Below are 21991 nucleotides of genomic sequence, written 5' to 3' on the forward strand. Positions count from 1 at the left end.
CTCTTTACTTATATACGGTCACAGTTAATTATAAACCTCGCCTGCTGAAGTCTTGGTCCGCCTTTAACAAACCAAAATAACGCCAGCACCTGGATTAGAACTCGTGCCCTCTCAGTCCCTTTAACGCGCTGCTGCCACTGTGCCATAAGCTCTTTTTGACTTAATTTATACTCGCAACCCATCTTACCCCTTATCTAGCCGCGATCTGCATATAAAAAAAAACACACAAAATTGCGCACGCCGTGCCTTGAACCCAGGCTCCTCCCACGCCCTCCTTGCATACTTAGCCACTAGGCCAGATGCTTGCTTCTGACATGAATTAGCCTGAACAATAAATAAGGCCTAGTTGTCACAGCCCTTGGTTTTTCTAAAATAAAAACTCACATTTGCGCACGCAGGGAATCGAACCCCTGCTCCCTTCCTACTGCTTAACATGTCTAACACTAGGGCAAACTCCTCCTTATGTCAAATTTTAGCCGAAATTATTAATAAACCTTAATGTCCAGATCCCCTAAAGGAGCAAAATAATAATTTTTTTTTTGCTAGAGTCTTGGTCCGAATTTTTCCCACACTTTAAATCCATTGTAATTTATTTAAAAACTAAAATAATAATAATAATAACCATAATAATGAAAATTTCAAATACGATAATATATATATTTTTTCCTAATAATAATAATTATAATTTTCATAAATCAATAAAAATAGATACAGTAAAATTTTCTAATAATATGTTAATTTAAACACTAAAATAACAACAATAATTTTATAAATATATTTGTATCTAATAATTATAATGATAATAATTTTCATAAAAATTAAAATATTAGTAATAACATAAATATTTTATCAATATATATTTTTAAACACTAGTAATATTTAAAACTTCTCAATATTCAGGTTTTCTTCTATCCGAATCCCAGACTCAAAGCCCAACTCTTCTAGGCCTAATTTTTGGGGCGTTACAACTCTATCCCCCTAAAAACAAAATTTCGTCCTCGAAATTTCCAACTATCAACTAACTGTATTACTCAAGTCAAACCACTATGCTTCCGTTGCGCACTCTAGCTCTAACTGTAAATTAAGTAATTAATACACCATGAGAGAAGTACGTACCAGCATCTGCTTCCGGAGCGTCTCCATTCTCACGGCGACATGCTGCATAGACCAAAGCTGGTTGTCTCGCGTCAGCATGTCCCATACCCCTATCTGGTGCTCCATGACCACGACCCATTCCATTGCTACGGCCTCTTGCTGGCTGCTACCACCCCTCGGCGGCTGTATATTACCCATACCAGTAGTTTGTCCATAATCTGGTCTCCGAGGACACTCTTTGAAACGATGCTCCATCGATCCGCATCTTAAACAGGCTCCAATCCTTTTCCAGCATTCGCCATAATGACTTTTCCCTCAATCAACACAAGGTTGTAATCTAACAACAGCAACAGGGGCTTCAGCTCGGACCAGCCCATCTGCCCTGGCACCTTTCCTTTGCCTTTGATCAGAATTGGAGGGCTTTAAATCCATTTTGTTTCTACTCCTTTTCTTTTCCCAGCTCTGGCACTCAGCGCGCTTCACATCCTCCGCTATTTTAGCTTTCTCTACTAATGCCGTAAAATCTCGCTCCCTCTGTGGAGCTATTAATACCCGTAGACTATTCCGGAGGCCATCCTCGAACCGAACACAACGTTCGTACTCTGTTGCTACTATTCCACGGGCATATCGACTAAGTCGCAAAAACTCTGCCTCATACTTAGCCACAGACCGATCCCCTTGAGTTAAGTTTAAGAATTCCTTCCTCCAGGCATCTACATAGCTTGCCCCAACATACTTCCCTTGAAATGCGGATTTAAAGAATTCCCAGGTAATCCGCTCGAGTTGGGTACCCTCTTTCACAGTCAACCACCACTGGTAAGCTTCCTCCCTAAGTAGTGATATCGCCCCTTTCAGCTTTTGTTCAGCCGTGCAATCCAGGTCATCCATTATTCTCTCCGTGGCTTCCAACCAGTATTCAGCCACATTCGGGGCTACTCCAGAAATGCCCTTAAAAACTTCAGCTCCATTCGATCGGAGATGTTCCGAAACTGACCCACGGCTTCCGGTACCAGTGTTGGGTCTAGCGACCCTTTCCAGAATATGAAGCATGGCTTGGGACAGTGCGTCATCCCTAGCCGTACGATCATACGGTCTTGTCCCACTACCTGTCGTAGGCGATGCCGTTGTCTCACTAGCGTCCACCATAGGTATAGTATCAGAGGCAAGGGACTCAGCTCGAGCCCCTCTATGGCCTCTACCACGACCCCTAGTACCCCGTCCACGAGTACCACGTGTGCTCATTGTATCTATCGAATTGTCTGTATTAAGAGTTTTATGCACAGATAGAGTTTCAGAGTTCGCTTTCACAAATCTCAGCCTAGCTATAGTCTCAATCTTATAGTCTCAATATAGTTTTAACTACAATGTCATAGTAGAGTCTCAGTAATATAGCAGATACTTAGTAAAGTTTAGAAAAGGTACTTACAGACTTCGTGCCGGGGATTCAGTGTGCCACTTCTTCAGAAATCAGCAATTCAAATTTATTCTTTGTGCATTTTGAAAACAAAATTTAAAAGAATTTTCTAACATTTTCACAAAATAGATTTTAGTGTTTTTCCATATAACTAGATTTCAAAATTTTAGAAAAACTTTTGGACCCGATCCACAGCCGAGTTGTTGCAACCGGGCTCTGATACCACTAAATGTAACACCCCAAACCCGGCCCAGACATTATGGCTGAATTCGGCATGTCACATTGAAGTGTTTTTCGAAAACCATGTTTTCATTGAAAACCCTTCTTGATGTTTAGAAACTTTTACCGTTTAAACTTGAATAAAACCTTAGCCTTATTTTTTTCCAAAACGTGATTAATTATAATAATCAAAGCATTGTTAACAACCTTGTAAAATCTTATGGGAAACTTTGAAAATTTGTAAACCCTTTATAGTGGCAGAATCATGTTATTTCAAAAAAAAAACAGTTAAGTATCAAACCTTCTTTGTCATGGCTTAAAGTGAATGGATACTACGCACCAGGTAGGATTCAAGAAAAGAGGAGGTGAGTCAATTAGACTGCTTAAGTACCTAGCTCTTCCATGATCCAATCCTAGACATGCACACATCCATTGCCACACTTTAAGCCTATTACTTGTCCACGAACAACAAATTAAGTTTAAGTCTATTTAAAATATTTATTTCCTTTGAAAATATTTACGTTGCGGAAACTTTGCTCGATTATCGTGATATTTTAAAAATAAGTAACTTTTATAAAACGCGCCCTAGAGCTAACCAATTTAATAACCCAAAATATTAAAAAAAATAAAAAGAGCGGCCTTATTACAACTTTAACTAGAATAAAAATAATCAAAATAATAAATGCAAAACTTATTTTAAAGAAAACAAAACTTAATCTTCGTGGCCACTCTGAATCCCGCCCAGCTCCAAGTCCATCGATCTAAAGCTCACCTACAAAGATGGGAAAAAGGGGGGTGAGTTTGGAAAACTCAGTGTGTAAAGTATTCCAACCAGAGCCCAAATCAGTTCAAACTTTACAGGGCCTAAGCCCTATTCAGAAATCAGTGTTAACTGGGCCTTAGCCCATATCAGTATTAATCTGGGACATAGCCCTATTACAATATCAGAGCATACTGGGCCTAGCCCATATCAGTATCAGTCTGGGCCGTAGCCCTATTACAAGTCGAGATATATTGGGTCTTGCCCATATTAACACAGTTGGGCCCATTTTAATACAGTTGGCCCATAATAAAACAGTCTGATACGATTAATGCATGATAACCCCATCCAACCCTGCACTTGCCTCCGTCCATCCCTACACTTCTTGTGGGGAATAAATCAACCACGCCATCCCTACACTTACAGTGTTAGCACCGATTGCGGCACTAACTATAATCTGCAGCAAAGCTGCTTATATCAGAATATGTGGCACAGCCACCGGAACGGGTTCTTCCTCCATAACAAAACCCAACCCCATGCAACAGATATACATGTCATGGCATATAACAAACAGAATCAGAATATCATGTATTTTAGTCAAAATTAACCCTAGGGGTATAACGGTCCTTTAGCACCTAGGGGTAAAACGGTAATTTTCATACTTAGGGGTAGTTTAATAAAATTTACTATTCTAGAGTTTACATACATATTCTAACCATTAACACATTAACAGAAGCTTTTGCTGAGCGTTTTACCGAATCGGGCCCGTTGGCCCACTAACCTATTTTCGGCCCATTAAGCCCAAATATACCGAAGTGCACAAAATTACGCACTCTGCAATCATACTGCTTGCGATTATCAAAATTAACAACCAAACCACCTCACAAGCGCTCGCACGCTCGCAAGTTCATAAATGCCGGCTTTTCGGCTTTTCGGCTTTTACCGATCTAGTTTATGAGTGGGTGTCGTTTACACACCTGATTTAGAACGATACATTGGCGAGATCTACACACGAACTGCCTACAATTGGATTACTACCACGTCAATCTAAATATCGAAAACAAACTACTTATTTAACCTCTTACCATACTTGTCCAACACAGCCTTAGATCCTAGAGTTTTTTTACCTTTTGCCGAAATATGGGTTAGATCTGAAAAGCCAACCGAATTAGTCTTCAAGCCCTTCGTTGTACGTCCTCTTGTCCTCTTGTCTATGCTAACTCTTACACAATCAAAAGAAAGAGGCAAAAAAAAACCCTTAGACCAAAATGCTAGCCACCCTTAGGGATTTCGGCTTTTCTTAATTCCTGAAATAAAGAAATAGATTCAAAAACTTACCACCGATTCCTTCAGCCAACGATTCCACTTTAGTTCTTATTCAATTCTAATGTAGATCTAACCCTCAAACTCTAGCAGAAATCGATCCTTTACTGGTCTAAAGATTCGGCTATGCTCCTAAGACTATGGGGTTTTCGGCTTTTAGAACTTATTCTTTGGTATGCTTATTTTGAGTTAAGAAGAAAATAGAAGAATAACAAAGAAAAAGAATAGAGGATTCGGCTAAGGAGTAAAGTCGGCTATCACGTAGTGTGGTTCAGTCTTTCGAAGGGTAATCGGTTAGCAATGGTTTGAGAGAGATCGGTGGAAGAAAAAGAAAAGGGAAAAGAATTTTAATAATAGCAATAGAAGATTTAGGCTTCGGCGAAGAAAAGAAAGATGAATCAAAAAGAATGAAGTTTGAGAAAATAAAATAAAATAAAGAAAATATGATAAGAGAATTTGAGCTGAAAAAAATAAACAAACAATTCATCCTAGCCAAAATTTGAGAGCTTTTTCGGCATTTAATTGCCTATAGCCGAATTGGTACCACCATGAATCCTATTTCGGCATACAAATCCTTCCCAAGTTTAAATTCCCTATTTTTCTCCTTAATTTCAGGCACCACCAATTTAAATCCTATCCAACTTCCTTGCACCATCAGCAGTAGTCCACCGCTTGACCGACTCAAGCCATGGCTAGTAGAGTTTCGGTCAAACTCTGACTCTCCCCCACGTGAGCAGCAAAAATACAAGCCTTCCGTGCTCTAGGTGAGGCTTGAACCTCAGACCTCCGTCTGCCCTTGTGCCTTCGCCCGTGCTGCTGGCCGCTGCACCATGCTTCTCTCTTTACGTATACGGTTACAGTTTTTTATAAACCTTACATGCTAAAGTCTTGGTCCGCCTAAAAACAAACCAAAATAACGCCAGCACCGGGATTCAAACTCGTGCCCTCCCAGTCCCTTTAACGCACTGCTGCCACTGTGCCATAAGCTCTTTTTGTGTTGAACTATACTCGCAACTCATCTTAACCCTTATCAAGCCGCGATCTGCATATTAAAAAAAACACACAAAATAACGGTCACAGTTAATTATAAACCTCGCCTGCTGAAGTCTTGGTCCGCCTTTAACAAACCAAAATAACGCCAGCACCTGGATTAGAACTCGTGCCCTCTCAGTCCCTTTAACGCGCTGCTGCCACTGTGCCATAAGCTCTTTTTGACTTAATTTATACTCGCAACCCATCTTACCCCTTATCTAGCCGCGATCTGCATATAAAAAAAAACACACAAAATTGCGCACGCCGTGCCTTGAACCCAAGCTCCTCCCATGCCCTCCTAGCATACTTAGCCACTAGGCCAGATGCTTGCTTCTGACATGAATTAGCCTGAACGATTAATAAGGCCTACCTGTGACAGCCCTTGGTTTTTCTAAAATAAAAACTCACATTTGCGCACGCAGGGAATCGAACCCCTGCTCCCTTCCTACTGCTTAACACGCCTAACCACTAGGCCAGACTCCTCCTTATGTCAAATTTTAGCCGAACTTATTAATAAACCTTAATGCCCAGATCCCCTAAAGGAGCAAAAATAATAATTTTTTTTGCTAGAGTCTTGGTCCGAATTTTTCCCACACTTTAAATCCATTGTAATTTATTTAAAAACTAAAATAATAATAATAATAATAACCATAATAATGAAAATTTCAAATACGATAATATATATATATATATTCCTAATAATAATTATAATTTCCATAAATCAATAAAAATAGATACAGTAAAATTTTCTAATAATATGTTAATTTAAACACTAAATTAACAACAACAATTTTATAAATATATTTGTATCTAATAATTATAATGATAATAATTTTCATAAAAATTAAAATATTAGTAATAACATAAATATTTTATCAATATATATATATTTTTAAACACTAGTAATATTTAAAACTTCTCAATATTCAGGTTTTCTTTTATTCGAATCCCAGACTCAAAGCCCAACTCTTCTAAGCCCAATTTTTGGGGCGTTACATATCCGGTACACGTAGTAGCCTACACTTAGTACTACACATGCAACCAATTATCCGGTACACGTAGTAGCCTGCACTTAGTACTACACACGTAACCTCACTATAGATCATTCGTATCATTTCTATTCCAAAGGCTCAACCGGGAAATTCCTCACTTTTCAACATGTTACAAATTTATGCATAGTCCTTTTTCAATTTGTAATTTACAACAAATAATCAATCTATAGGCAGCCGCATTTCATATGATAACAAAATACAATAAAATAAAAAGAATCGATAAATTATTTACGTACAAACTTGTCGAAATCTCATCAGGTACAACCGTGTAGCAATTCATACAACCCATGTAATAGTAATTTAACATTCAATTCATGTAACAATAATTTGCCATTCAATTTCACATGACACAATAAGCACACATTTTCCATATCATATACACCATCCATCAATTTCACCTAAACATATTAAATCATACAATTTATGTCATAACAATAGAAAATTACAATTCACGTATGGTATTGCATTATTATTAACACACGAACTTACCTCGTATACGAAAATGGCCATTTTTACCATTTTGTCCACAAATTGGTATTTTACCGATTTTAGCCCGAATTTCAATTTTCCTTGCTCTATCATTACAAATATAGCCTAATTAGGACTCAAATTATTCAAATTGACCCAAAATTATATTTTGGAAAAATTACAATTTTGCCCCTAAACTTTGTCAAAATTACATTTTTACCCCTATGCTCGTAAACTAAACTTCATTCTATTTTCTTATGTTTTTTGACATGCTGATCATTTTTCCCTTCTATAGCAACATCAAATTCACACTCTAACATGTACTTATGAACATTAGGTATTTTTACCGATTATATCGTTTTACTCGTTTTCACGTAAAATCGCCTAGTAAAATTTGTTCAACACAATTTCAAGCTTCATATTCTACCATAAAACATCAAAATAAACACATTTCACATATGGGTTTTTTCCAAATATAAACCCTAGGTTAAATTATTGCTAGAATAAGCTTAACCAAGTTAGCGAGATTTCAAAAATGTAAAGAACTTTAAAAACGGGGCTAAGGAGCACTTACAATCGAGCTTGGGAGTTTGAAAAAACCTTAACCATGGCTAGTATTGGTAGAAACGGTTGAATGAAGAAGATGATAGTTAATTTGGCTTATTTTCCTTTTTAATTCTTTTAATTATTAGTTTACCAAAATACCCCTAACTTAAAAATATTTTATTACACCCATTTCATGTCTATTTTTGTCCAGCAATTAACCAATGGTCTAATTACCATTTAAGGACCCTCAATTTAAAATTTCATAACAATTGAACACCTCTAGTATGTAGAACTCAACTTTTATAGTTTTTACGATCTAGTCCTTTTGACTAAATTAAGTCCCCGAATGTCAAAATTTTTGAATGAAATTTTCAAGAAATTATTCTGTGAAATCGTAGACCATAAAAATATAATAAAAATAAAATTTTCATCGTTGGATTTTTGATCCCGAAACCACTGTTTCGACTAGGCTCAAAATCAGGGTATTACAACTCTCCTCCCCTTTAGGGATTTTCGTCCCCAAAAATCTTACCGGAAAAGTGATCTTCACTTAGATTCCTCAATCTCATACTCGATACCAAAGTACCTTCGCTCAGACAGTGCCTCTAATACATCTCTTTAATTTTCATATGATTTGAAAGCTTACGGACTTAACTCCCAATTGTTCTTAAATTTTCAAAGGCTTCTCAGTTTCCCATGATATCATGACATAAAACCCGAATCTCAATTTGGTTTATGGAGACTAGAATTCCAAGAAATTCAACAGTCAAAGGGACCTTCACTCTTCCGAAATAATCATTCAGATTTTCATCATCGATAAATCACAATCCAATAACATCTGAATCAAATTACAGTACACGTCATTACTCTCTAAATAAATAGGCAAATTTTCACTGTGAGCTTTGTACAGTTCCTTCTGTATAAGACTCGGAATAATAATACCATGAATTAGATCCAATCTAAAATTCAACATCAGAATTTGATCCTCACAGTACTCTTGTAACACCCTGAATTTGGGCTTAGAAGTTTTGGGCCTTGAGCATGGGAGCGGTTGAAGGAAGCTTATAATATTTTGTTGTGCATGTAAATTTCGTTAATGAAGGCTTGTTTTAGTGGTTAAGTGTACTGAGAAGTGTTGGAGAAGTCCTGGGTTCAAATCTGGACTCTAGGAAAAATTTTGGTTTAAGGTGAATCAAACCCTGGGTGTAGTAGGTAGGCCTTAAGAATATTGGTGGGGAAATTGTGCCACAAAAAGCCTTGTGGTCTAGTGGCAAAGTAGCGCCACATAAGAGGTAGGAAGGTGGCGTCATAGAGTTGGCAAGGAGGTTCAGGGTTCGAAACTCATGGCAATCAAAGAGCATTTATTTTGCTAACAAGGGGCAGCAAGAGTTGGTGTTGAATTTAAACTCTGATGATGGAGGGATGCCACATCGGGAAGCTAACATAAGAGTAGATGGAGAGTTGGCTTTAAATAGAGCAAACCATGAGGAGAGTAGGCATACCCTTCTTGGCTGATCCCTTTCGCTTTGTGACGTGCTTGTTTGGGTTGGGCGTCAGCTAAGAGTGTTTGGAGCGCGGATTAACTGCAGTCTCCTAACAGGTGTGTATTTCTCACTACTCTAGCTGTAGGATGGCTACTTCGGGCCGCGATGGGTCTAAAGGGGCCATGTGGACCCAATGGGCCTACGGGCCCAATTGGATAAGTTGTTTGATTGTGTAGTAAATATTGGACTAGGCTAGGTGAATCTCATATCTGTGGCTAGATTTGGGCTAAAAGGGCCACACGAGCGTGTGGGCCCATTTGGGCCAAGAAGGGCTTTAGGCTTATTCGTATTGTTTCCCTGTTTAGAATACTTTAGTTTACCAAATTACTGTTTTACCCTCGATTTATAGAATTATCGTTTTACCCTCGATTGACAGAATTACTATTTTACCCTCGATTTATAGAATTACTATTTTACCCTTGATTTACAAAATTATTGTTTTACCCTCGATTTAAAGAATTACCGTTTTACCCTCGATTTATAAAATTACCATTTTACCCCTAGCGTGTTAAATGATTGTTTTGCCCTTGTGGGCAAGTGACTGACTTGGACTGTGTGGTTGACGGATTTGATTGTGAATATATATTGGTGATATGAATGACTTGACTGTGACTGTTTGATTGAAATATGGGCATGATATTCTGATTCTGTATGTTGTATGCCATGACATGTATATCTGTTGCATGGGATACGGGTTATATTGATGGAGGAAGTGTTTTGGTAGCCTCGCTGCAATCTGGTGGCCTCACCATATATATCTGTTCTGGTGACTTTGTCACAATATCTAGCAGCCTCGCTGCAATCTGGTGGCTTCGCCACATATATATATTTGTTCTGGTGGCCTAGCCACAATATCTGTATCTGGTGACTTCGTCACAATATCTGGCAGCCTCGCTGCAATTTCTGTGGTGTGTAGCAGTTGGGTGGGTCGAGTAGTCTCCCCACATGGTGTAAGGTTGGTACGAGGGTGTATACGGCTGGATTGGGTTGGGATTGCATTCACATTCTGATTTTGGTTCTGTTACCTGATACTGATTCTGATTCTGATTCTGTCACCTGATTCTGATTCTGATTCTCATTTTGATTCTAGTTCTGATAATGTTTCTTATTCTGTAATGGGCTAAGGCCCATCTGGTACTGTCTGTTATAGTGGGCTAAGGCCCAATTGATACTAAAACTGTAAGTAAGGTTGGGGCCAGACTTTTAATTCTTTTATATGTCTGACTGTTCCTTTTTATAGTAGGGGATTTCACACTGAGTTTTCGTAAACTCACCCGTTTATTAACCTTTCAGGTAATTTCCAGCCTTAGACGGATCGGAGCTGCGAGGGGCTCGGAGGAAGCCACACACTGTGTTTATTTTATAGTTTTGATTGTTACTTTTAAATGTTTTATGTGGGTTGTAGTAAAGCCGTTGTAATTTTCTGGATTTCAAATTTGGAATTTTATTTATTGTTCTTATAATTGCTAGTATTAGAACACGATTTTCCAAAGCAACTACTGTTGCTCAAAACATCACGTATACGCAATTGTTTTTAAATTAAGCTTTCGCAACTACCAAGATTTTTACAAAGTTGTTAAGAATGTTATTTAGCTGAGGTTTTCTAACAAGGTTTAAAAATGGTATAAGTTTTTAATTATTAAGAAGGGTTTTTAATGGAAACATGGTTTTCGAAAAACACTTCAATGTGACACGTAAGATTCGAGCCAAACTTAACGTCTGGGCCCGGTTTAGGGTGTTACAACTCTTTTAGTTTACTACTCACTATCACATTTTCCTTATTTTCTTGAGACACATCACCCTTCATACCATAGTGCATTACTAAAAATTAGGAAATCTTTACTTAATGCAGACTAGTCCAGTTCAGATGCTTTGGTTAGCAATATTCTCATCTGTCCAAATCTTACTAACATGTAATAAACTTTTCAGCTTTCACAAGATGAAAACTTTATCATTCTTAGTAGCTTTAACTCATATCAAAATTTTCTAAGAGATATACACTTCTCGTTCAGACTATTTGCCTTTTACCTGTAAAGAAATGAAATTCTATTATCAGATTTGGGAAAAATGATCCTGACATAATTGTCATATGAAATCTTTCAAATAAATAATTCACACAAATTAAACACTCGAGCCGACTTAAACACCGTTGAATGACATTTCAAGTAATCCTTTTTTCTAGTTACTAGACAATTCATCATTCAGTCCTTTACTATTCATTCCTTACGCTAATCAAAACCATCTCAATTGCATTAGCTCAAGTAACCAAAATATCTCAATTGAAGACATTAACTACCAAAATATCTCAATTGAAGACATTAACTATAATTAACTTACTTGAGAGAAGTAATCCACCATACCGATTGAAACTCGTGCCTTTACTGTTGTCAAATCCTTACACAGAAATTTGAGATATTCCAATACTAAAATCACCACATTACCAAGATCAAATCGGAAGTATAGTCATGCTTGTCATGATTATCACGACCTGAAGAACGCACTTTGAACATAAGTCATAATTGACAAATTATGGAATAAAGATAACAAAAAAACCGAATAAAGAAATCCAAGATACGATACCATGCCGGAAAATTGAAAACCAAAAACATAGGAAAATATGAAAGATCTCGGAAATTCCTCAGAGAAAAGAAGTCCAGAAGAAAACATCATTTAATCCCACTGGAATCAAATATAACAAAAACAATGTATCTTCCCATACATATATATCAAATGGAGCATCGAGTAGAAGAAACAGTATCATAATATCATACATATCCTCTCATCAATTCTTATCGGACGAAATGTAATAAAATGCCCGAGGAAATACAGCAATACAAATTATAAACCAGTCAGACTACCAATGCTTCTATCTAACATCATGATTAGAAAACATTCCCATATAACAAGAATTTCTTCAAAAGATCAACAGCCATAGAAATTTTTCTGAGAACGGATAAATACATAGAACATTTCAGAAGAAACTATTAAATCTGTTCAGCCGTAACTGTCACACTCAGATATTACGCATTTCAAATATCATTTCCCACAACTAGTTCTGCCATCACAAATTTCATGTTAGACCTTTCACTAAAGAAGACCAGTTCTGAATAAATTTTAATTTACACTTTTCTCGACCTTGTACCTGAGTAATTTAATTTACCAAAGTAAATTCATTCTCTAACTGGGACAGTGCATAGCTCTAATAATCTTTATGTCACCTGATACTTTTCTAGCTCTGACTTTACTTATCAACTCATTCTCAATCTCTAATCATACTTATAAGTATTCTATCATTGAACTCTTTGGTTTTTCAACCGGGAACTTATTCAGTACAAATCTCATAAAATTCCATTATAAGACCACTTCGATAAGGGGGAGGGGTTGTAGGGCCTCTAACTCGACTTTCTTATACATATACATATGACACAACTTTCATCATCATAGCAACATCGTCAAAATCATGTCATTCATTTCAGGCAACACAACATTCATGTTGGTTTACACCAATTTTCCAATTATCCCATTCAATTTGTCAAGTAAGCCAAGTGCACTACATCATATGAGCATTAAGCAAATATAGATATTTATCACAGCATAAACTTTCATATCACGTGTTATCACATATAATCATAAACTTTTATTCATAGTTTTCTAAACCGAGACTTATCATCATCATAATTTTACTCAAACACCTTTAATCACCTTAAACATGGTCGGTGCAGCTTGGTTAGAGAAGACCTTTGTCTAAATAAGACAGTGCTCTTACGCGCCGGGAGACATCACACTATCACGGATCCGTGGCATGTATAACTAGACTTTTACACATGTTAGGTTAGTCTGAGAACCGACTAAACCATAACTCTGATACCACCAAATGTAACACCCCTTGCTCGTATCCAAGGCTGGAACAGGGTACGAGGCATTACCAGACTTAACCAGACACATAGACGAAAATCGAGCCATAAAATTTCATTTAATTCAAAACTTTTCGAACACATGCATATTTAAAGACATATAACGTGGCATAAATGAGCACTTACACATCCATAATCATGCAATAACATGTCATTCAATTTAAACATATTTGCTTACCATCCTGTATATAAAATACATTCTTACATTAACTAGAACTAGACATGCTAAATTTTATTCTCATTTTATACCATCATAATGTAGTTAAAAATTTGTCCATTAAATATCCATATTCAAGGCAACATTACTCATTTCCATTTAATTCATGATCCACTGTGTAACACCCCGTACCCGAGACCGTTGCCGGAGTCGGACACGAGGGGTTAATAGACTTAATTCACTTATTTGCACAGTCCATTTTAAATTTCCAGATGAGCTGGCTAACCGCGTCACTGTCACCTTAAAAATCATATCTCGAGTTCCAAAACTCGAAAACCAGTTCCGTAATTTTTTCCTAAAACTAGACTCATATATCCATCTACAAAGTGTTTTTCTAGAATTTTTGGTCGAGCCAATTAGTACAGTTTATTGGTTAAAGTCTCCCCTGTTACAGGGATTGACTATTCTGACCTTCATGCATTACGACTTGGATATCTCTCTGTACAGGGCTTCAATACTGATGTCATTTGTTTATATATAAACTAGACTCGAAAAGGAATCTATAAATATATGGCATGTCTTCTAATTATCTCTGGTTAATTTATAATGAATTTCCAAAGTCGGAACAGGGAATCCAGAAACCGTTCTGGCCCTGTTTCGCGAAAACTTAAATATCTCTTAACATACGACTCATATGATCGTTTCGTTTCTTCCATATGAAAGTAGATTCATCAAGGTTCGATTACATAATTTATTAACTATTTAATTCCATTCCTAATATTTTTAGTGATTTTTCAAATTTACATCACTGTTGCTGTCAACATCTGCCTTTAAGGTAGACTTTACCTATTTCATAGTTTCCATGATTCAACTAGCCCTTTAGCATATATAGCACAAAATATGATCATGATTAACCATTCCAATCACTAATCATTTCCAAACATTTCCATACCTCTTAATGAACAACATACAAACGATTATAATACTATGCTCAAAGTGTATATAAGCCATTTTCGCATGGCTATCCAAATTTATACAAAACCAAAGGGTACATGACCAACAACAAAAAGGGTAGTCCTATACATGCCATTTTCAGAGTTCAACCAAAAGTGTACCAAAAGGGCTTTGATAGTGTGGACGACTTCGACTTCGACAATCCCGAGTCCGATAGTTGACGAACCAAAATCTATAAAACAGAAATTTAAAGAACGGAGTAAGCATTAAATGCTTAGTAAGTTTCGAACAATGAAATTAGGCGCAACTGAGGTATAGCATTCATATAACTAAACGGATAATTTCATACACACATATTCTAAAAAAAATCAGTCCTAATCCACATTTCCAACCCTTATATTCACACATAAGGGATCAACTTAACCAAAGGCCGAAAGCTCATTAATTGACTGAGCGAATAATATTCAAAAGGAATTTACTACTCCAATGCATATACGAAACGTACCTCATCGTTGGGATTTAATAGTGTATTAATTTAAATTTTTACAGCAAGATCGGTCATTCCCAAACCAAGTACCTTCGGAGTTTAGCCGGATATAGCTACTAGCTCAAATGCCTTCGGGACTTAGACTGATTATAGTAACTCGCACAAATGCCTTCGGGACCTAGCCCGGTTATAGTAACTCGCACGAATGCCTTCGGGACTTAGCCCGGATATAATAACTCGCACAAAGGCCTTCGGGACTTAGCCCGGTTATAGTAACTCGCACAAATGCCTTCGGAACTTAGCCCGGTTATCAATCCGAATATCCATGCACATATCAATAAATCATGACACATCAATATTTCATTTTCGTAACTAGAATTCAAACACAAGTCACTTATCAAGCATTAACATTTTCATCTCAAAAGCTACATACAAAGGGCATGATTTTGATTTGCTTATAACATAATCTAATCGAATCATAATCTAAGTTTCATTACTCGAAAACTTACCTCGGATGTTGTCAAACGATTTCGGCGGCTATTCGATCACTTTTTCCTTTCCCTTATCCAACTTTGGTCCTCTAAGCTCTTGAGCTAATTCAAACAAATTTAACTTATTAAAGTCTCATTATGCTAGCTTATGGCCGAATATGACAAGGAGTTTGATAGGTCATATGGCCACCTTTAGCTCAAATACAAAATGGTCATACGCATTTTTAATCACATTGAGCAATTTAATACAATTAATCTAACATTTCCTCATATGCACCTTTATGACCGAAAACACACATCATTAACCTAATATCAATTACTAAGCACTTTAGCAATTTCTCCTTGAGCCGATTATCCAAGTCAAGATAGATTCATCATCATGCTTACCTATAACCGAACACATGCAACACCAATCCATCTATTCATTCATGCGTGCATCTTATTCAAGCATGTATATCTACAACCGAATTCATCATATAAATGACTATGAATTTACTCAAACAATCTCAATACCACACATGGTGCTCAAGCCCTTTTTCAATTTCAAAACTCGGCTAGTACAACTATATACACTAGTAAATCAAACACTAACAATTGCACTTCACCTTACTACCATTTCTCATCCAAATAACGTGAACAACAACCATATTTCTCTTCTACTTCCTACCATGGCCGAATGCATCAAAACACCATACCATTTCAGTTTTGGTCATGGTTAAACAAAGAACTTAATGTCTAACTTAAAAATGCTAAAAAGAAAATTCAAAAGTCATCAATCCACCATCACATGTATCCTTACAAAGCTTCACTTTTAGCATGCAAATGACATCAACACCAATCCACCTTAGCCGAATATCATCTCCATGACATAGCAAAGATTTGAACCATGGGCTAGGTAGAACTCAAGCTAACAACTAAAAGCATGCATGAATCTCATGGAACAACATCAACATACCTTAACCTAGATACAAGTATGGTCGAACCTCTTCCTAATCCTCTTCCAAGCCAAACATGAAGCAAGAGAGCACCTTCCTTCTTCCTTCCTCCTTAGAACTTTCGGCCAAAAAAAATGTAAAAGGATGGACACTTTTTTTTTCTTTGTTTTCATCATTTTCCCTTCCATTATTTTATTACCATGCTCCTTATTTTATCATTCCTCCCATAAAACACCAACATAACATGTTTATGACATGTTTTGCCCATCACACTTTGTCCACCCTATTTGTCATGGCCGGCCACTACTAATTAGGGGGGAAATTGACATGCAAGTCAACCCTTTTTATTACATGCACTAATAGATCCTTATGTTTTGACCTACCACATTTCAAAAGTGTCACACATAAGTCCTATTGACTAAATTCACATGCAATTTACTAAATCGAAGCTTAAAACTTTCACACATTCATATTCACATATTTTAGACAATAAATATCATATTCAAATAATTTGGTGACTCGGTTTAGCGGTCCCGAAACCACTTTCAGACTAGGGTCACTTTAAGGCTGTCACAACTCTCCCCCGCTTAAGAAATTTTCATCCCCGAAAATCTTACCGGTAAATAGGTTTGGGTATCGTTCTTTCATGGCGTTCTCGGGTTCCCAAGTAGCTTCTTCCATCCCGTGTTTGAGCCATAACACTTTTACTAAAGGAACCTTTTTGTTTCGCAACTCTTTCACTTCACGAGCTAGGATATGAATTGGTTCTTCTTCATAACTCATATCGGCTTGAATTTCAACCTCGGAGGGACTTCTTATGTGCGAAGGATCAGATCTGTAACGTCGAAGCATCGAAACATGAAAAACGTTGTGGATCCTTTCGAGTTCAGGGGGTAAAAGCAACCTATATGCAACTGAACCAACTCGTTCGGAGATTTCATACGGCCCAATGAATCTCGGACTCAACTTGCCCTTACGCCCAAATCTGAGTATCTTTTTCCAAGGTGAAACTTTAAGAATCACCTTATCTCCCACCTGATACTCAATGTCCTTTCGTTTCAAATCCGCGTACGACTTCTGACAATCTGATGCTGCCTTCAGACTTTCACGAATTATTTTTACTTTCTGCTCAGCATCTTTAACCAAATCAACTCCGAAAATTTTACTTTCATTGAGCTCGGTCCAAAACAATGGCGTACGACATTTTTGATCGTACAAAGCCTCGTAAGGCGCCACCTTAATGCTTGACTGAAAACTATTGTTGTAAGCAAACTCAATCAAAGGTAGATACCGTTCCCATGAACCACTAAACTCAAGGATGCAGCATCTCAACATATCCTCGAGTATCTGAATTATCCGCTCGGATTGACCATCGGTTTGGGGATGAAAAGCGGTGCTAAAATGCAACTTGGTACCCAAGGCTTCTTGCAATTTCTTCCAAAATCGCGAGGTGAATCTCGGATCTCTATCCAATACAATAGAAATAGGTACCCTGTGTAATCTCACAATCTGAGAAACATACAATTCAACAAGTTTATCCAATGAAAAATCCGTACGTACGGGGATGAAGTGAGCCGACTTAGTCAGTCTATCAACAACAACCCAAATCGCATCTTTCTTACGTGCCGATACTGGCAACCCAGATACAAAATCCATCGTGACTCGATCCCATTTCCATTCAGGTATCATGATCGGCTGAAGTAAACCCGTCGGCACTTGATGTTCTGCCTTCACTTGCTGACATATTAAACACTTTGAAACAAAATCGGAAATGTCTCGTTTCATACCATGCCACCAAAACTGACGTCTCAGATTGTTGTACATTTTCGTACTCCCTGGGTGAATTGACATTCGGCTACAATGAGCTTCGTTCAGAATCATCGAAATGAGTTCTGAATTTCTTGGAACACACAAACGACTTCTGAACCTCAAACAATCGTCATCATCAATTTGAAACTCTGATTCCATATTCAGAACACATTCAGCCCGTTTTGCAACCAATTCATCATCGACTTTCTGAGCTTCACGAATTTGATGAATCAATAATGGTTTGGCCTTTAATTCAGCTACTAACACATTGTCGGGTAGAACAGACAAGTGTGCATTCATCGCTCGTAAAGCAAATAGTGATTTCTGGCTTAAGGCGTCCGCAACCACATTAGCCTTTCCCGGGTGATAATCAATGACAAGCTCATAATCTTTCAACAACTCAAGCCAACGCCTTTGTCGCAGATTCAAGTCTTGTTGAGTCATCAAATATTTGAGACTTTTGTGATCCGAATATACATGGCACTTCTCACCAAATAAATAATGTCGCCATATTTTTAAGGCGAACACGATGGCAGCTATTTCGAGAGCATGGGTCGGATAATTTTTCTCGTGTGGCTTTAATTGTCTCGATGCATAGGCCACAACTCGACCTTCTTGCATCAATACGCAACCCAACCCAAGTAGGGAGGCATCACTATAAATGACAAACTCTTTGCCTGATTCGGGCTGCACTAGAATTGGAGCTTCAGTCAAATAAGTTTTCAGTTGATCAAAACTTTTCTGACATTTTTCCGTCCATTCGAACTTAACATCTTTTTAAAGTAGCTTCGTCATTGGTGTGGCTATCATCGAGAAACCTTTTATAAACCGTCGGTAGTAACCGGCAAGTCCCAAAAAGCTCCGAACCTCAGTAATATTTTTCGGAGGCTTCCAATTAAGTATGGCTGAAATTTTGCTCGGATCTACTCGAATACCCGATGCGGATACCACATGACCCAAGAAGCTCACCTCCCTTAACCAGAACTCACACTTACTGAACTTAGCATATAACTGCTTATCTCGTAAAATCTGCAACACTAATCTCAGGTGCTCAGCATGCTCGGTTTCATCTCTTGAGTAGACCAAGATGTCATCAACAAACATAACTACAAACCGGTCCAAATACGGCCTGAAGATTCGATTCATCAAATCCATAAATACCGCAGGGGCATTAGTGAGCCCAAACGGCATCACTAAGAACTCGTAGTGGCCGTATCTCGTTCTGAAAGCAGTTTTGGGTATATCCGAATCTCGAATTCGCAACTGGTAATAACCCGATCTCAAATCTATCTTTGAAAACACCGAGGCTCCCTTTAGTTGATCAAACAAATCGTCAATGCGCGGTATCGGATATTTATTCTTTATTGTCACCTTATTCAGTTGACGATAGTCGATGCACAACCTCATGGTTCCGTCCTTCTTTTTCACAAACAATACTGGTGCACCCCAAGGTGAGAAACTTGGTCGAGCGAAACCTCTATCTGTCAACTCTTGCAACTGAGCTTTCAACTCTTTTAACTCGGTTGGTGCCATACGATACGGAGCTATCAAAATCGGTGTAGTCCCAGGTACAAGCTCAATACCAAACTCTACCTCCCGAACAGGTGGTAAACCCGGTAATTTTTTGGGAAAAACATCCGGGTATTCACAAACCACTGGCACAGATTCAAGTTTCCTTTCTGGCTCTTTATTATCAAGTACGTATGCAAGATACGCTTCACACCCCTTTCTCACATATCTTTGAGCTAACATCGAGGATATTATTGTTGGCAATCCACTCAAGACAATAGACTCAACTCGGATTATCTCATTATTTGCGCACCTCAAATCAATAGTCTTGCTTTTGCAATTCACAACCGCATCATGCACGGTCAACCAATCCAAACCAAGAATAACATCAAATTCATCAAACGGCAAAAGCATCAAGTCTGCCGGAAACCAGGAACTTCGAATTACTAGGGGACATTTCTTACACACTTTGTCGACAAGCACGTAACGACCCAAGGGATTTGACACCCGAATTACAAACTCAGTAGACTCAACAGGTAGAGTCTTACTGGATGCTAAGGTTTCACATATATAAGAATGAGTAGAACCAGGGTCAATCAAAGCAATCACATTAGTATCAAAGAGAGTAAAAGTACCGGTAATAACATCTGGCGAGGAAGCATCCTCGCGTGCGCGTATGGCATAAGCTCTAGCGGGAGCACTAGCCTCAGATCTGGTTGTAGCATCTCTAGATCCTCTCTGACCACCACTAGCATTGCCCGTGTTTTTGGACAGTCTACCGCGAGCAGTAGTAGCCCCTCGTTTCCCACTCTGATTTACATTTTGTTCAGACAGTCTCGGGCAATCCTTGATAAAATGGTCAGCTGATCTGCATTTATAACAGGAGCGATCATGGAATCTACAACTCCCCGAATGCCATTTACCACAATACTGGCACTCCGTTCTGTCTCGACGATCGTTTCCAACACTGGCGACCGAAGTGACTCGTGTAGTCACAGGGGGTCGGTCACGATCTCGTCTAGCAAAACCCGAAATGTCTCTAGACTGGCCTAAGTCATCTCTAAATTTCTTCGATGACTGTTGGAAGGGCTTTCCCGAAGATCTCTTACGAAACTCCTTTGCTCCCATATCAGCTTTCCTTTTCTCCTTACTGAGCTCCTCGGCTTTGCAAGCTCGCTCGACAAGTACCACAAATTCTCGGATTTTAAAATGCCAACATACAGCTTTATATCATCATTCAGTCCATCTTCGAAACGTTTACACATCACAGCTTCTGAAGAAATGCATTCTCGTGCGTACCGGCTAAGCCTCACAAATTTTCGTTCATAGTCGGTAACCGACATGGAACCTTGTTTAAGTTCAAGAAATTCCTTTCGTTTTTGGTCAATGAATCTCTGACTGATATACTTCTTTCGAAACTCAGTTTGGAAAAACTCCCAAGTTACTTGCTCTCGGGGCACAACAGAAATCAACGTATTCCACCAATAGTAGGCAGAATCACGTAGCAAGGAGATAGTACACTTTAAGCATTCATCGGGTGTGCAAGATAGTTCATCAAGTACCCGAATAGTGTTGTCCAACCAAAATTCAGCTTGCTCGGCGTCGTTGCTGTCCGTAGCTTTAAATTCAGTAGCCCCGTGTTTTCGGATTCTGTGAACTGGGGGCTTCTTTGACCTTATTTGGTCAGTGACCGGAGGTATTGTAGGTGCGGGGGTGGTATTAGTCGGGAATGGAGGTTGTGGAACAGTCGTATTAGTTCGAATGTATTGGTTGAACCAATCATTCATCATGCTATAAAAAGCTTGTCTAGCCTCATCATTCGGATTACTAGCAATAGGTTGAGAGTCCACCGGCGCTGTCCCTTGTGCGGGAGCAGGCGCTACACTCTCAAGATCATCAGCTACCACTGGGTCGGGATCGGGATCCATTACTATAAATAAACACATTTTCAATTGTCAGAAATCACCACACTATCAAATAATCACATAATGGCATGTATAGCTAGACCCAAACGTATTACGGTAGTCCTAGAATCGACTAAACCGTAGCTCTGATACCAATAAAATTGTAACACCCCGTACCCGAGACCGTTGCCGGAGTCGGACACGAGGGGTTAACAGACTTAATTCACTTATTTGCACAGTCCATTTTAAATTTCCAGACGAGCTGGCTAACCGCATCACTGTCACCTTAAAAATCATATCTCGAGTTCCAAAACTCGAAAACCAGTTCCGTAAATTTTTCCTGAAACTAGACTCATATATCCATCTAAAAATTTTTTT

General features: G+C 38.2%; 1 protein-coding gene across 1 annotated transcript; it reads right to left on the reverse strand.

Annotated features, from left to right (window-relative positions):
- Nucleotides 1-1410: 1410 nt before the first annotated feature.
- On the reverse strand, nucleotides 1411-2337 carry LOC121210021 (uncharacterized). Its single transcript, XM_041082092.1, has one exon. It carries the CDS (start codon nucleotides 2335-2337, stop codon nucleotides 1411-1413), a length of 927 nt encoding a protein of 308 aa, XP_040938026.1.
- Nucleotides 2338-21991: the final 19654 nt, after the last annotated feature.

The sequence above is a fragment of the Gossypium hirsutum genome, chromosome A11 (genome assembly GCF_007990345.1).
Source record: "Gossypium hirsutum isolate 1008001.06 chromosome A11, Gossypium_hirsutum_v2.1, whole genome shotgun sequence".
In the NCBI taxonomy this organism is placed as follows: Eukaryota; Viridiplantae; Streptophyta; class Magnoliopsida; order Malvales; family Malvaceae; genus Gossypium; species Gossypium hirsutum.

Coding starts and splice junctions, on each gene's coding strand:
- LOC121210021 (XM_041082092.1), bottom strand. CDS start 2,337: ATGAGCACACGTGGTACTCGTGGACGGGGTACTAGGGGTCGTGGTAGA.